Source organism: Equus quagga, chromosome 11 (assembly GCF_021613505.1).
Source record: "Equus quagga isolate Etosha38 chromosome 11, UCLA_HA_Equagga_1.0, whole genome shotgun sequence".
Lineage (NCBI taxonomy): Eukaryota > Metazoa > Chordata > Mammalia > Perissodactyla > Equidae > Equus > Equus quagga.
The window spans coordinates 32,081,743-32,100,381 of record NC_060277.1 but is presented as its reverse complement, the minus strand read 5'-3'; the positions used below and the strand labels follow the sequence as shown (position 1 = coordinate 32,100,381).

The 18,639-nt window shown below is 32.8% G+C and overlaps 1 protein-coding gene across 2 annotated transcripts in view; it reads right to left on the bottom strand.

The window, feature by feature from the left end:
* ASCC3 (activating signal cointegrator 1 complex subunit 3) overlaps positions 1-18,639 on the bottom strand; it is a 323,391-nt gene that overhangs the window by 180,724 nt on the left and 124,028 nt on the right. For both annotated transcript variants that reach the window (XM_046674951.1, XM_046674950.1), the window contains exons 11-13: positions 13,224-13,388; positions 5,002-5,178; positions 2,298-2,369 (exon numbers count right to left, since the gene is read on the bottom strand). In XM_046674951.1, coding sequence (XP_046530907.1) covers positions 2,298-2,369; positions 5,002-5,178; positions 13,224-13,388 — 414 coding nt within the window. The remainder of the gene's footprint in view (positions 1-2,297; positions 2,370-5,001; positions 5,179-13,223; positions 13,389-18,639) is intronic.

Sequence of the window (18,639 nt, the reverse complement as noted above, 5' to 3'; positions counted from 1 at the left end):
AAGAGTGAACCCTAATGTAAACCATGGACTTTAGGTGATATTGACATGCCAACGTAGGCTCATCGACTGAAACAGATGTACCACTCTGGTGTGGGATGTTGATAATAGAGGAAGCTGTGAGTGTGCGGGGGCAGGTGTATGAGAACTCTCTCCTTTCCGCTCAGTTTTGCTGTGAATCCAAAACTGCTCTAAAAAATAAAGTCTATTTTTAAAAAATTTAATGGAGAAAACATTTAAATATTTACTGAACATTTTATAACACAGCATACACAAATAGATTTTACAGACTCCACAGCTACATTCCTTCGCCCGTAATATACATTCATACACCACATAATGTTTCAGTCAACGATGGACACATATACGATGGTGGTTCCATAAGATTAGTACAATATAGCCTATGTGTGTAGTAGGCTATACCACTCAGGTTTGTGTAAGTATATTCCATGATGTTTGCACAACAACGAATCGCCTAACGACGCATTTCTCAGAATTTATCCCCGTTGTTAAGCAATGCATGACTGTAGTATATATCTTCTGTAACATAAAAGTTGGAAATAGATGTCCATGGTGGTAACATCTACCTAATTACACTGAATTATCCTGTTCTTTTACAAAGAAGGTACAAACATTGGTGGCTATACAGGATATTTCTTTCTTTCAGGATTTTCTGTGAAATGCTGTCAAAAGTTTCTCTAGTTAGCATTTTTGGATCATCAGGCATTCACTACAAATAAATTTCATGAGGCAATCTAGAACAGAGGTTGGCAAATTATAGCCTGAAAGCCAAATGCAGTTGTTGCCCGCTTTTGTAAATAAAGTTTTAACGGAACAACATAATTGATCATATACTGTCAATGGCTGCTTTCATGCTACAACAGCAGGGTTGAGTAGCTGCAACACAGAATATAAGGCCCACAAAGCCTAAAATATTTACTATCTGGACCTTCACAGAAAAAGTTTCCTAGCTTCTGACGAAGAATAAATAGTTGTTATTCGGTAATATTTTCTGATTAAAGAAAGAATGTTGGTCTTTTACATTTCTTTATTTGTACACGATAAGTAATGCAACCCACAGCAGTTTTCTAATGATGATCAAAGAACACTGACATAAAATAAAGGCAAATAAAATGATATAACACAACAGTTAGCAGAGACTCTACACTCACATGGCCTCAATTTGTAAGTACACTAGTAAAATGAGGGGAACTTGTTACTTTATTTTGCACAGTCCATAATTGTCTTCATCTGTCAAAAGGGGTAATAGTACCTGTCTCATTGGCTGCTGAGAGAACTCAACGAGATAATAAATGTAAGATAATTTTACCAGTGTCAAGCATTTACTAATCACTAGGAAAGGAAAGCCACTAATATTATACAATCTAATTATGTCTTTTTTCCTTAAAAATTATTCTTAAAACTAAGGACATTCTCTTGAGATTAGTTAGAAAACTGATTTTAAAACTATTTCTTCAAAAGGGGCAAAATGCATCAAGGATGCTCAGTAGGCAGTGTTCCATGCTCTCAAGTCTAATTCATCTTTGAATTTTGTTTTATATATTTTATATATAAATTTTATATATATATACACATATATATATATTTGTTTTGTTTTATATATTGGGGCCCCAAACAATATTTAGTTTGAAAAAATAGGATTCCACTGCTCTTAAAATGAATTTAAATAGCAAAGGACCAGAAAATATCTCATTTTACATGTCATAAAAGGCTTACAACATAGGGGAAAAAAAATCAAAATAAAATAGAGCTCCAAAGAACCATGTACAATTGGACAATGATTAAGTTGTATGGAAGCAATTGTTCTCCTTCCACATTTTCTTTAACAATCTTGACTGGAGCATTTTGGACAATGGAATTTACAAGAAAAACTGCTTAATTTTTAAACACCATAAAGCAAAAAACATATATATTTCAAATGATACTACTTTGTGAAAACAGTAAGAATAATATAACACAAAATTTTTACATTATGTGAAAAAATACAAATTAAAACTTTTGAGGTGGGAGAAAAGGATTTTAAAAAAAATTTTTTAAAAACCCAGAAATGTAAAGGATGAAATCCTTCTCTATTTAATAAAAATGGCAAACAAAAGAGCATGACCTATCAATATCAGGATGATAATATTATCTATGAATATTTTATGATGTATACAGTTACCCATTGGGCTACAAAAATTAAGAAACAAAACCTCTGAGTCATTATCTTAAAATTCAAGAAAAAATTGACCATTTTAATCACTAAGCAACCTCTGAAAACAGGATAAAATAAAGCGTACCTGGTGTCCAGCCTTTACTTGCTTCAAAACACTATCATAGCATACTTCATCCATGTTATTCAATTGTTGCACCTTAAAGTTTTAAAAACATAAAAATATCAAATGAAACAATTATAAACTTTCTAACCACAAACAAAACTTTGTAAATTAACAATGCATCTTTTTTTTACTTTCTGACTAGCTAGAATGCAGAAACAACAAAAGCAACACAAATATAACATATAACAATCCAATAAGGAACAAACACAATGTAATTAAAAAGTACAAATAAAATATATTATACAATACTTTCAGAGTACTAACTTTCAATGAGTGCCAAGTTTTTTAAAGACGGTAATTTTAAGGATAATATACTAGTTACAGATATTTTAGAATAATTTTTCAAGTTGTTTTCTCTGCTTCCTCAGAGAAGCCCACTCTTCAGACTGTTTTTCTTCTATTTCATTCTATAAACTATAGAGCTTTCCTGTTAAATTCTCAACATCACCGGAATACTACCAGTAGGATGTCATGGTATATAAAGCTGAAATCTAACGAAACACAGTATTTCTGCAACGTATATGGAGAGGGGCAGACATTTTTCTACAGAAACATATTTCAGATTAATTGGAAATTTAACATCAAATTCATGAACTAAGAAACAGTCTCATTTTCCCAATTAATCATGAGAAAGATTCCAAGCAAAAATGGCAAGGTGGTTAATCCAAAGGAGTAGACATGCGACAGCCTGGATCTCTCTACTTAACAGTTATTAAGAGTTTAGAGGGAATGAAAATGCCACATACATCTAAAATGACTATGATTTAGATCTGTTCGGTTATAATAAGGTAAACGCCTTAATATTCTGGAACCTCTATGATTTACACCGACTAAGCAGGACGAAACAATCACAAGATAATTTACTCCCCATTAATGATTCAAAAAACAACTCCTCCAAATAAAACTGCCACAAATCTTTTCAGCGTATTTTGGGTTGAGTTCTGGCCAAGTCCATTATTTCAAATTAGACATGTCATGTACATCATTTTCCCAGGTTCTTTCATAACAACTGAATCACATCATGAGTTTCTGAATGAAACTCTGAGAAACCTACAAGGATTTCTTTTTATAAGAAATGACAAAGTAACAACTGGTTAGAAAATATATTAAAAGATACCCTGGGGAAATGCTTAACAGTTACCAACTGTATATTTTGGCTGAGTATAAAAATAATACATTTTAGTAAGACAAAAATCTGTATTTATAACTTATATATACAATTACTTTACTACCTACACTATGTAAGATATGTAAAAGTGGGGATTTAAAATTTGCCAATTTTTGCCAAATTTCTAAACCTTTCAAAACAATTATGATGGTTCATCATCTAATACCATTCCTTTTATGATTATAATGCTAATATACCATGTTTGAATTTAATTAGTTTTAAGTGATTGACCAATTTGTATGAAAAAATTAAAAGAAAACAAGGTTTAAGATGGCTGGCAAGCATCTGAAAAAATTTTCTTCTCTATGTCTTCTGTGATAACCATCTGCTATCATTTAAATTATAAAGCTGAAAGACCAATCTAAAGCTATAAAGAAACAGCTCTACACCTGCCCTAATGATACATTAAAATAAAAATAATCAAATATATATATTAATACATGACTGAATAAAAACAAGCAGCAAGTCATATTGAAAAGCACTTGAAACAATTAATGAAGGTAAAATATGCAGATGATAACTATGGCCATATCAGGAATTACCCTTTCGTGCACAGGTCTGAAATGGCTCCCTCCAATTCTAAAGATACCTTACTTTCATGTAACACAGAGAAGCATATTAACTGTTGTAGCGACAGTCGCTTCTGCTATTTTTCGACTGAGTATTTTATTTATAATAATGAATGGTTAAAATGGCCCTATTTTACTAATAAAATTGTTTTTAGACCAGAAGTAACGTAATTTATTAAAGATCAAGATTGACATAGTAACACATGATTCCATCTTGTTTTCTTTGATTAAGAGATCATATGGCCTGTGAATGTCCTCCTAAAGCTATTACTTCAAGAGGAAAAAAAAATGTCATTAAACAGAACAATAAATGTATAAATGTTACACAAAGTATTCCTTCATAATATTATAAAAGTCTAAAATAAGCACCCAAATAGTATAAATGGTACATGGTAATATTATTTAAGGAATCAGATAAACTTTCTAAAGCATTATAAAGAATTTCAGAAATGCCACATATATATAATTAATATGGTAATTATAAAGAGTCATAAGTTAAACAGAACACCTCTCAATAATTGCTACCCTAAAATTATTTTTCAATTGCATATATTATTTATTTTAGGTGAATAATATATCAAAATATATATTACTGGTTTACTGAGAGCCTTTTATTATTCACATTGGTCTTCAATCATACCAAAATAACTTTCTGAAACTTATATTCTTATATATAACTTGTATTCTTAGCTGAGAATACAAAACATACATTGATAATAACAATGAAACTATTACAAGCAACTTTTTGGAGGAGGAATTACTCTACTACATACAGTAAGAAAGTGAGCTTGATCTTGTCTAGGCTGTTATATTTGCAAAGCTAGTGAAATGGTCTTCTGCAGTCTCTAATCCCAAACAAGTATTAAACAATACATCAACAAAAATATTTTTAGAAAAGAGAAGAATAATTATTAAAATGAGTATTTACCTTATTTGCACTTTTAACCCCCAGAAATGTCTGTCCAAGAGGAACTGGTCGAAAACGGCCATCAAAGTAGAAAAGTCCAATGCAGGGATTAACGTGTAAAAACGTAGCAACATCGAGGTAGTTAGGTAAGGTTGCAGAGAGTCCAAGAATCCTTATCATACTCTGTGTGGATTCAACCTATAGGGGTTATTTTAGTTAATGAATGAGGTAGATTCAACCCATATGGACTTTTCCTAAGTTTAAAATAAATATTAGTAAATATAAAGTATGAATCATTCACAAGAAAACAAGATCCCCAAAGAAATACAGAATAAAAACATATAGTCTAAAAGACAGATAATATGAAAGGAAACTGGCCTACACCTGGTATCTGGGATGATATAAAATAATTAAAAATGTAATTTTATTAGATTTCCTGAACTGGAAAATCCCATTAGTTAAATGTTTTCTTTTTTTTTTTTTTCCTAAAAATGTAATAAGGTAAGTGACATGGCTTAGGTTTTAGTGTAAGTTTTACCGATTTATAATTTCAGGTGTTAAAAATACATGCTATTTATTGTGAAGTTCAATAATTTCAAATTCACTTCAAACACAAAAACACAAAAGTCTAAAATAATTAAGTTATACACTTCTAGTGTTTTACAAATTTAAATTTAACATGATACAACTGTATGACACAAACATTTGAAACTATGTATAAATATATTTACTGAAAAATTATTTACAGGGAACTAAAATTTTTCAAAAGTCTTGAGGACCCGTTTATAAACTGAGTATCTTCCTTTCCTTACTATAGACTGCTTACTTAATCTATAATTCCTTATCTCTCACAAAGTATTCCTTTTACTACATCACAGTAACATACAATTGGAGCAGATCAGTAAAATGGATGAATTCTTAAGAACTAAAACACAACTAACTATTCCATCATCACAAGGAAAAAGTTTTCCAGACTGTTAGACAAGTTATCATTAAGCACTTTAGATTCAAATAATTTCATATTTATAACAAAACAGCAGTATAAGGGAGAGTTTGATTGTACAGAACAATAGCCAAAACTTGAGAAAAAATTACAAATCACTCACAAAATGTATTAAGCCACATTATTTGTGTTCACTGGTACAGTTTAATGTTCTAATTTTGTTTCTAAACACTGCTGATATCATTGATTAATTTGTTCACCAATCACTTATTAAGCTCTTAATGTCAGGCCCAGTGCCAGTAGAGCAGAGACTTAGAGTCCATACATAATAATCACAGAAAACACTGTGATGTGTCCTATTAGTAGTAGCACCTTCTAAAAACCGTGCGAACAATGAAGAGAGGGCACTAACGAAAAGTGGGTGAGGCAGGGCAGGCATGCTGAGGTGGCGGCTCTTGGCGTTCCAAGCTCAGAGAACAGCAGAGGGGCAGGTAGGCCAAAAAGAGTGGTGAGTTTAGGGTACGCCATTTAGCAAGACTAGCGGTATGAATCGGAAAAGGGAGGGGACAGAAGATGTGGTGAGAAATGTAGAAATGACCATGAGATCTCTCATGCCAAGGAACTCCTTACTGCTCACGAGCATTCAACAGTATCTAATTCTCAATAATGTTTTCAGGTCTAATTCTGTGATGACAGTTTCCAGTATTCTCATCTTTTTAAGTTTCTAAATATTTTGTAAAAGTTAGTTATCTCTAATTTTGTTTATTCATAGGTTTTCTATTTATTTGTGATTAGACTTGTTAGAAGTTTATTTTACTTAGCTTTTTTTAAAAATACAGAATTTGAAATATGATGTACATCCGAAAAAAATTAAAATTAAAAAAAATAAAAAATAAAAATAAAAATATTACTAATTCTAATGTTTTCCTATTTGTATTTGATTTTATGTTTTCAACTTTATTTTTTCCATTGTTTTCTTTAGAACATTCTGTTTAAGATTATCTAACATTTAAAATTTAATGATTAACTTATTTTAGTCCCTCCCTTCCTGTTTCCTTTTAGAGTATAATTCTTACCCTAAACTATAACTAGCTTTCATTATTTCCAAAAAGAGTGTTGTCCCTGCCTCCTTCCCTCCCTGCCTTCTGTGATGACTTACTGACCGCTAAGTGGCAGGAGATTCTTCTTTCCTTTTAAGTGGGTGGTTTATAAATCTTCATTTTACAAATAGAAAAGTGTAAAATGTATGTATACATGTGTGTATCCATATATGTGGATATACATCTATATCCACATATACATATATATGTGTGTGTGTATATATATACACAGTTTTGTTCATCATATAGAACTTATTTTTAAATTCCTGTTGTATTCAATAAAGACAATGGTCTTTTCAATTTCTGCTTTGAGAAAATGTACCATGGAGACCTGAGATGAACATAATTTATCTACTTGTAGGTTATACAATTCTATATGCTTTACCATTTTACCACATTAATTATATTATTCAAATTCTCTACATTAGCAATACAGGAAGTTTGCATTTGCCAAAAGAAAGTATCATTTTAATCACACACAAACTTCTCATTTTAAATTAGGATGCAAAATGTTGCTATAGGGAATAATTTATATGATCAGCATGCTACAGTCCAGGCCCTCTCACACCTAAGCCCTAGTACAGGTGGCATTCTGCAGCCCCACGTCCCCGTGTCTGTGTTTTCATATCCCATCTGCTTTCACATTTTGTAGTAGTAGTTGTTGTTGTTGTTGTTTTAGGAAGATTAGCCCTGAGCTAACTGCTGCCAATCCTCCTCTTTTTGCTGAGGAAGACTGGCCCTGAGCTAACATCCATGCCCATCTTCCTCTACTTTATATGTGGGACGCCTGCCACAGTATGGCTTGCCAAGTGGTGCCATGTCCGCACCCGGGATCCAAACTGGTGAACCCCGGGCCACTGAGGCAGAACGTGTGAACTTAACCACTGTGCCACCAGGCCGGCCCCTGCTTTTATATTTTCATATACTAGACTTCCAGGTAAAAGTCTGATTTTAAAGAGGGTTTCTTACCTGGAAAAAAGTTTGAAAACTTCTGACGTGATTTTTAAAAGTATACATGACTTGGAATGAATTTGGCAAGTTAATTAACCTAAGACTAAACTCCCTTATGAGAGAATGCATATAAAAAGATTTCCAATCTTTAATAAAAGGCTACACAATATTATTACTTTTTTAAATCTAAGAATGTTTAAGTCATTCTCACCTTCTTGCTACCATAAGTAAAATGAGGGGATTCACGGAAAGACACCTGGGTAAGTATTTTAATTCTCTCTTCAGTTTTTTTATGTCCCTCTTATTTATATCCAATTTTAGTCAAAACATGCCTGTACCATGTGGGTATCCTCAAGTTACTGTACCTAAGAGAGCAGTGTGCAATGCTGGATTTCTCCCTGGATACTGCAATACAGCACATACGCAGGTGGGGCAAGTCCAAATGTCTGGGCACACTCCCTGGCAAAAGAGTTGCTCACAGGCACGAGCAGAACATGTGGCCCTGGAACTTCCAAACTCATTTGTAAGTAGGACAAAAATGAATCTACTTACTCATATTTTGGGTTATATCTGGGCCTATTTGAGGAATAAATAAAACACTACCTATGAGATATACATATACAGCTCCTTAGATGATTCTTAACACCTGTTTAAAAGAATGAAAACTACAACCTGTAAATTAATCTTCCTTTCAAATAAAGGTATCTGTATGGACCTAAAAATAAACAAATGAACAAACCCTTCAAAAAACAACTGAGATTATTATGTACTAAACCAATATAAACATTTGTCCAGCAAAGTTACAGACTAGTTGAAGAAACAGATCCATTTGCTCCATAAAATTTAGAATTCAATGGATTCCATAAAAGATTATATAAATTAGCTAAGTTTATAGAAGAAAAATGAAAAAAAATGAGAAAATAAATAAGTGAATTTTCAAAATACGCTTTTGCTTTTAACAGAAAAGGTTTTACCTTTAGGTGATATTATCTAGAAAATAATTCAATAAGACTTTGAAACTACATTTTGTTAATTTATTGTTCATCCATTGACTGTTAGTGAGTACTTCATAAAACTGCTTTCACAAAGTCAGGAAAGAAAAAAGGGACAAAGTATCTTCTGATTTGATACTCATTATTACTAGAAAGGATTCAAGAAAAACACAAATCACGACAGGTAGTCAGGAAAGTGAGAAAACAAAATTTACTCTTTCGTACGAAGAAGGAAAAATAACATTTAAAAATTTTAAAAGGGTAACATTTTAAGTAAAGTCATAGAAGATTTTGTCAATCATTCTACTAATCAGTCAACAGATATTAATTGTGTACCTAAATGCACTTTTGGGGGCACTGTGAAATAGCAGTAAACAAAACAGTGACTTTATATTCAAGGAGCTGACATTTTAGTGGGGGAGAGACAATCATAAATTCATAAACAAACTAGGTAATTTCAGGTATCAATATCAATAAGGGCCGTGAGTAAAGTAAAGAACGGTAATTGCAAAGGGGTTAACATGGGAGAGGATCATGAGCGAACGGCTTTCTATAGCAGGGGTTAATAGCGAGAGCAAAGACTGTAAGATTGGAACAAGCTGAGCAGAAAGAAGATGAATGAGAGAGAGTGGAAACAGATGTGTTTAGACGTCAATTTGTGAGTCCTAGTATGTAAGACTGTAGGCTAGAATTCACAAGCTTGTTTCAGGAGATACATAATAGAACTCTGTACCCACAATAATTAAAAATACACATGGGAATTTACATTAAATAGTTCTTAATGTACATTAAGAACTTTGTAACAATTAAATGTATTATTAGGTCACAAAAAACTCAGTAAATTCCATAAACTATAAATAATATGGGCCATATTTTCTGATTACAATGTAATATACCTAGAAAGATAAAACCAAGGGATAGCCAAAAACATCTATTCACTGAGTAATTAAAATAAAGCATTATGATCCCATGACGCTGCAAACAACGACTTCATAGCAGTTTTCTGAGGAAGCTGTTGATAGTTTGTTCAGTCTAGAAGACTCGATGGATATAAGCAAAGTAGTCTAACATGAGTAATATGAATACTGCCAGAATCGTCCATCCACCAACACTGGCTGAGGACCTAACCTTTATGAAATGGGGACACAGTTCCAAATAAGACACTGATTCATACATAACAGAGAATATTTGCAGAAGCATAAAGAGGGAGGATTGAAAAATGATAGAGATGGATGAAAATTAAAGTACAAATACATATACAACATTGTACCATGAATTTACTTTCACTAAAGAAATCTTACGGATATCAGCAAAAACCCCAACCCAACCCAACCAAAACCAAGGAACCTTAAATAAGGGGAAATGATAACCATACCTATTCAATAAATCTCCTTTACATGTTGTGATTATAATTCTTTATAGTGATTAGAATGATGATTTTAGTTATAGGTTTATATTATATATAATTTTTATATATTTAATTTTATATAGTTAAATAGTTCTGCTTACTACCAGCGATGATTTCAAAGGAAATAAAAGTGATTTTTGGCTTTAAAATCATTATTGACAACACAAAAGTTATTGAATATATTTTTAAAGTCGTTTCATGTTGATACATGATACCCTGCAAATGCCAGAGATATTTTTCAGCTAAAAATCCATTTTAAAACAACCATAATTTTTTTAATCTAAAAATATAATTCTATCATTCTCAATATAGATAAGCCTGTATGAGAAATACTTTCTTTTATATAAGGAGAACTTGGAACTTTATGTCCTAAGCCAAACCTTGAAGCTCTATATACTATACATATTCATCTAAAAATGATTAACTGTTGACAACTATAAAAAAATAGTTTGCAGCTTCCTCTTTATCATTAGCCCAAAAACTAGGCAGTAAATTTTTATGACTTTTCTCTCACACAAATCTAACTTCAGACAAAGTCTCCCTACACACTGAAAGTAAACTAAGAAGACAACTAACATTAGTTGATTGTTGTTAAATACAACAGATTTGGCCTTTGTTGCACTTTTCTCTTGTCCAAATTTTTCTCAATCATGCCAAGTGTGTTGTGAATTTAGTCCCTAAAACCAACATGCAATTTCAGAACCTGAACAGAATCTACACTGCGGTAGAATAGATCCCTATGGTGCTTCTAGGTTAGTTGTGAATGTTGAAGTGCTGTGTGAAACACTGCCATCTACTGGGAACATCTGGTAATCACAAGGAACAAATAAAAACAGGAACTTCGCTTTTTTACTAAAAATAGTTATGAGCATTGCACTAGTACACTGGAAATATGAGAAGAATTACATAGACCCTTCTGTCAAGGAGATTAAACTCTAGTAAAGGATACAGAGTAAGACAGGATTAACTGTAGCAAGTTATGAAATTATAAGGAAGACTGTGATAAGCACTAAAAATACGCAAAGAAAGGGAATAGAGAAGGAATGCAGAAAAGATGTAATTCCTCTGAGTGGTGAACCAGGAAACACTTCACAGAAGAAGTGATATTTGGTAGATTCAAAAGGACAGAAGGTTTTCAACAGACGGATGTGTGGGGTGATAAAGATATATCATTTTGCATTTATAACCCTTAATATCTCATAGCCAAGAATACACTCCAACTTAAGATCAGTTTCATCTCTGAACAAGGGTCAATGGTAGTGGAAAGGAAGTGGGGAAGGAACAAATAGTTTTGTGTGGCTGGAGCCTATCGTAGCTAAGGAATACGGAGAAGTTAAAATTAGACGAATAGATCAGGCTTCAATAGTTTTTGACGTCCAGCGAAAGAATTTGAACATTTTTCTTAAGATAGCAAACAGCAAATCATCAAAGGTTTTTGAGCACAGTAGTGACAAACTATATAATTGGAATTTGATTGCATTATGGAGATGGCAATGTGTAGGACGGATTAACATTTTATATATTCACATATTATATATCTACATTACATGCAATACAGTATATATTCCTCTATATGATATATTTATATAATTATATATAATAAACAAACCTATAATATATAATTTTTATATATTTAATTTTATAGTTAAATAGCTTATATTTATAAACTATATACAGAAAATTATACTATTATACATTTATAATCTACAAAAAATTTATAAATTTATGATTGCTTCGAAGTGTATATGATATAAAATGTTGTGTTCATGTCTGTGTACATACACACAGAAAGTATTAGCAGCAGCCCTGCAATCTATTTTCTCCTTCAACTGGGAACGCTCAATAAAGACAGATGTCCCGGTCAAATGCCGTTGTAAACATGCTAATGACAGACCTCCTGGCAAAAGAACTAATGATATTTACCTGACCTCTAAAGTTCCATAGTGCAGGAAAGTCCTTATGGTTCTAACATTTTTAGCGGATGGTCGTGGTCTCTCTAGGTGGTTCAATGCAAATAAACCTGGAATGTGTGGATCCATGTGGCAGGGCTCCCCGAACAGTATCATTAAGTTATGTAAATATCAGAGTATAAAATCAAAACATTTCATGATCAAATGGCTCTCTTTTGTGTATATGATGCCTTGCATGCTTCTTTTTGAGACCTTATATATAAAATCTGGTTCAGAGCAGATACAGTGGGGCAAGGAAGGACCTGGAGAGTGGTGGTGGCAGTTTTAGGCTTATCCATGCTTCACCCTTGTCTCACAACGACCTCTATCCTTGAAATTATTCTTAAGTTGGATATTAGCTAAAATCTCTGATTTTTGTGTGTCTGCTTTGAATATTTCACCTGTTTGTATTTTATGTATGTCTGTCTATGTGTGTATATATATTATTAATTTATGTGGTAAAAAGTGAACATGTCCCTGAGAGCCCTCTAATTCATTTTATCTAGTATACTGGAAAAAATATAAATCACAGATGTTTTCAATGGGGAGAGCTTAGGCACAGAGAGGAGAGAGGTGGATGAAATCACTAATGTTCTCCTATGTTCTACCATATCTTGATACTGCTTAGTTAATATCACCTGCAGCTTTGCAACAAAGGTTTAGAATAGAAGTTTTCCTGTGCTTATTTTGCTTAATTTAAAGAGACTTCAATACAATAAGACTTGGAAGGAAGAAAGATATGTACTTTTAATATGAAAATCAAATAGTTAAAAGTTTCTCCATACTAAACTTATCTTTATCCCCATGAACAATACATATTGCTATTTCTTTGGATGCTACATTTAAGTTTAAAAACTTACTCATCCCTCCAAAATCAGCTGATAAATAACATCCTCTTACCTGCCGTAGAGTCCGGGCCACTATGCTCTCTAATACGGGTCCTCTATCTTCATGCAGCAAGTGAACTTCATCCAGAATAAGGAGCTTTACAATCTGGGAAAGGGCTACATCCCCAACACTCTTTCTTGTCACTACATCCCATTTTTCTGGTGTGGTCACAAGCATCTGTAAGACAAAAAGAGATAATCAAATTAAAAGGAGGAAAAAGTCACACAGATTATTTAAATTTCCACTGTGTCATTCAAAAAGAAATATGATTGGCCACCTATATAAAGAACAGGTAAAAAGTGTTAAAAATATCCTAGAATGAAATCTAATTCTCTGTAGACAATGGTCACTTCAAGAGGACCTTTCTTTAAGTTATGATATTAAGCAATTATTTAAAACATTGAAGGCAGTCTGTCAATAAATTGTAGTGTGAAGTGTACAAAATGCACGAGATTTTTAAAAAGCATCCTATGACGTAAAAAACAAATGATATTATCTTTTAAACTAGCATAAACTGATAACTTTGTTCCTTTATTTGAAAAGAGACAAAGAAGTGAATAAAGTGTTAAAAGAAAATGAAAAAGAAACCAAGAATCCACTCTGGTAATAGCCACCTGTTTACACCTACCCAAATTTGGAGGAAAGTTTACTACTGATGCATAGTTTTTAAAAATTGCCTTTTAATATCAACTAGCATATGCAGTACTTTATACAACAAACTACTACATATACTACAGCATAAGTGGCACATAATTGGAACCCAAACAGTGAGTCACTGGAGACCCAGGGCATTGAGAGCAGGAGGCCGGCCCACAGTATTCATCTGAACTTCACAGAAGCGATCTATTCTTTTTACATATTGAATTGTTTGTATCCTCTGAAAGCATACTGCGGCAGAGAAAAAGACGACAAGATTAGTAACCTCTTCTACTATTCTAACATTGCATGAGAAAATAAGCCCATAGGTGCATAATTCAAAGAACCCGTGAGGTAAAAATCAAACCCAAAGCTTCTCTTAACCATGTTATCAAATTACAGAAACTGATGATAATCACAACTCAACTGTGCTTTGAAGAGTTTAACTGAGACAGGGGTCAGATTGTTCTCTCAACATTTTTATGTCACTTCATGTCTGTTTTGAAGTCACCTATGGGAACGATAATCCTATTTTTTTTAGATTGCAAATGATATATAAATTTTTAACAAATGCACAATCCAAACTTGTCAATACAGCCTGTTGCATTATTACTTATCACTGCTATCATTTTGAAATGAACTAAAGCAACCACAAAATTTAGCAGTTGTACTTCGACAGAACATTAATTGGCAAACTGCAATGAAACAGATTAAGGAATTAATATCTAAAGTGGGAAATACTACAAATCCAAAGCCATTTAGTTAATTTGCTAAAGCTAAATGGCAATGCCGAGATCACATCAAATTTTACAGAAAAAATATGCTATTGGGATTAAGTATAAAAGGATGTATAGTGAATTTTAAGATCTAAAATGGGCTGAAACACTCACTGTGCATTAATCAACATTTGTTATATTACAATAAATTTAAACAGAACTTCTACTTTGAAAAATGAAAAACTAAAAATAACCCAAAATATATTCTTATAAATATACCTAGGGATCACTTACTAACAACTCTTTTCATTAAAGTCCTGAAAAACATGCCTGTTTTCAAAACCAGCAATTCTCCTAAATTGTAAATTCATATTACATTAAATATAAAATGAGCAAGCTTATTACAGTACTGTGCTGCATAACGACGTTTCTGCCAATGACAGACCACGTATACGAGGGTGGTCCTATAAAATTAGTAGCATATACCCTAGGTGCGTATTCAGCTGTGCCATCTAGGTTTGGGTAAGTATACTCTATGATGCTCACATGACAATGAAATCGCCTAATGATGCATTTCTCAGACTGTATCCCGGTTGTTAAGTGATGTATGACTGTATTAGTAAATGTTAGACAGCTACAAAGTACACTATTAAATTATAATAATAAATACAAAGCTTGGCTACCTACCTCACTGGGAACCTAGAATACTGTGCTGATATTTTCTTATAATTAAAGTTCAGAGATAACAATGTGGTAACAATTAAATTGTAAAACCAAATTTTTCAGATACCAGAAAACTGCCAAATCTTAAAAATCCATTCCAGCATTTTATATTCTGTACTTTACTTTCAGCATTGTGAGAAGTCAGTTCATCTATATTACTGTTTAATTACTTCAGTTCCCTGAACTAAAATGACTAGAAAATAAAGTGTCACATTTGCTTAATGAATTGGAATTCATGCAAGATGTTTCCATCTGCTTCTATATTAGGGCATGGGTTAACTGTCAATATTTTTACTGTCAACTTAAATTCCTCTTAATACATGTACTTATCCCCTCAGGAGTACAAAAATCATTGTTCCAAACAGTTCCAATTTTAGCCCGTCCACTGGAAAAATGGCATAGTTGAGATGCTATACAACACCATTGTGCCAAAAATTTGGAGTATTCAACTAGAAAAGGTTCATCCATTTGACAAGCAAAACCCAAGACACCTAAGACTTGCCAATTCATCTGGTAATTCATGTAAACATTAATATCATTATCTTTTGCCTTTTAAAATATTGTGACCTAGGGGAAGTCACTTTACCACTCCTTCCTTTTTTTTATGGCTTCATTGAAAGATTACCGACATGTGACATATGTAAATTTAAGGTCTACAATGCGATGTCTTGATACACATATACATTGCAAAATGATTACCACAGTAAGGCTAGTTAACACTTCCACCCCCTCACACAATTACCTTTTGTGTGTGTGTGGTGATAACATTTATGGTATACTCTCGTAACAACTTTCAGGTATGACACAGTAATGTTAAGTATAGTTACCATGCTGTACATTAGATCCCCAGAACACATTAATCTTATAACAGGAAGTTTGTACACTCTGACTAGCATCTCCCATATCCCCCACCCCCTCACCCCCGGGCAACCAGCATTCTAACTCTCCATTTCTCTCAGTTTGGCTTTTTTATATTCCGTATATAAGTAAGAACATACGGTATTTGTCTTTCTCTATCTGACTTATTTCACATAGCATAATGCCCTCAAGATTCATCCAGGTTGTGAAAAAAGGCTAGATTTCCTTCTTTTTTTATGGCTGGATAATATTCCATTATACACATATACCAGATTTTCTTTATCCATTCATCCACTGATGGACATTTAGGTTGTTTCCATGTCTTAGCTATTATGAATAATGCTGCAAAGAACATGGGAGTACAGCTATCTCTTTGAAATAGTAATTTCATTTCCTTTGGATATATATCTGGAAGTAGGATTGCTGGATCATACGGTAGTCCTACTTTTAATTTTTAAGAAACCTCCATACAGTTTTCCAAAGTGGCAGTACAAATTCACATTCCCCCTCAACAGTGCACAACAGTTCCCTTTTCTCCACATCCTCACCAACATTTATCTCCTTTTGGATAACAGCCATTCTAACAGGTGTAAGGTGATATCTCACTGTAGTTATAATTTGCATTTCCCTGATGATTAGTGATGTTGAGCATCTTTGCATGTACCTGGTGGCCATCTGTATGTCTTCTTTGGAAAAATGTCTATTCACGCCCTCTGCCCATTTTTCAATTGGATTTTTTTTTTTTTTGCAATTCAGCTATATGAGTTCCTTATATATTTTGGGTATTAACTTTTTATCAAATGGATGGTTTGACAATATTTTCTCCCATTTGGTAGGTTGCCTTTTCATTTTGCTGATTGTTTCTTTGGCTATGCAGAAGCTTTTTTGTTTGATGTAGTCCCATTTGTTTATTTTTGCTTTTGCTGCATGTGCTTTTGGTGTCATATCCAAAACAATCATTCCCAAGACCAATGTCAAGCAGTTTTTTTGAAGCAGCTTCACAGTTTTGGTCTTACATTTAACTCTTTAATCCATGGTGAGCTAATTTTTGTGAGTGGCATAAATTGGGCCGCCATTTTCATTCTTCTGCATATAGTTATCCACTTTTCCCCACATCATTTATTGAAGAGACTATCCTTTCCCAATTGAGTATTTTTGGCTCAATTGTCAAATATTAGTTGATGGTATATGTGTGGGTTTATTTTTTGACTCTCTATTCTGTTCCATTGGTCTATGTGTTTGTTTTTGTGCCAGTACCATACTGTTTGATTACTATAGCTTTATCATACAGTTTGAAATCAGTCAGAAAGTGTGATGACTCCAGCTTTGTTCTTTCTCGGAACTGCATTAGCTATTTGGGGTCTTTTGTGGTTTCATACAAATTTTAGGATTGTTTTTTCTATTTTTGTGAAAAATGCTGTTGGAATTTTGATATGAAATGCATTGAATCTACAGATGGCTTTGGCTAGTATGGACATTTTCACAATATTAAGTCTTCTGATCCATGAACATGATATAATCTTTCCATTTATCTGTGTCTTCTTCAGTCGTTTTCCTTAGCGTCTTATAGTTTTCAGTGTATAGATCTTTTACTTCCCTGGTTAAATTTATTCTTAAGCATTTTATTGTTTTTGATGTTTTGTACATGGGATTGTTTTATTTCATTTTCAGATAGTTCATGCTTAGTGTACAGAAATGCAACTGATTTCTGCATGTTAATTTTGCATCCTGCAATTTTACTGAAGTTGTTTGTCAGTTCTAATAGTTTTTTGGTACATCTTTAAGATTTTCTATATGTAAGATCATATTCTGTAGAGATCATTCTACTTCTCCCTTTCCAGCTTGGATGCCCTGTATTTCTTTTTCTTGCCTAACTGCTCTGGCTAGGACTTCCGGTACTACACTGAATAGGAATGGTGAGAATGGGCACCCTTGTCTTGTTCCTGATCTTAACGGGAAAGCTTTAAACCTTTCACGGGTGAGTATGAGGTTAGTTGTAGGTTTGTTATATATGGCCCTTATTAGGTTGAAGAACATTGCTTCTATACCCAATTTTTTGAGAGTTTTTATCATGAAAGGATGTTGAATTTTGTCAAATGATTTTTCTGCCCCTATTAAGGTATGATTTTTATCTTTCATTCTATTAATGTAACGTATTGGCCTATTCAGATTTTCTATTTCTTCATGATTTATTCTTGGTAGGTTTTACGTTTCTAGAAATTTACTCATTTCTTGTAGGTTATCCAATTTTTTGGCATACAATTGTTCATAGTAGTCTTTTATGATCCTTTATATTTCTGTTGTATCAGTTGTAATGTCTCTTCTTTCACTGATTTTATTTACTTCAGTCTTCACCTTATTTCTTAGTTTAGCTAAGGGTTTGTTAATTTTTTTGTACCTTTTCAAAAAACTGCCTCTTAGTTTTGTTGATCTTTCTATTGTTTTCTGGTCTCTATTTCATTTATTTCTGCTCTGACCTTTGTTATTTCCATCCT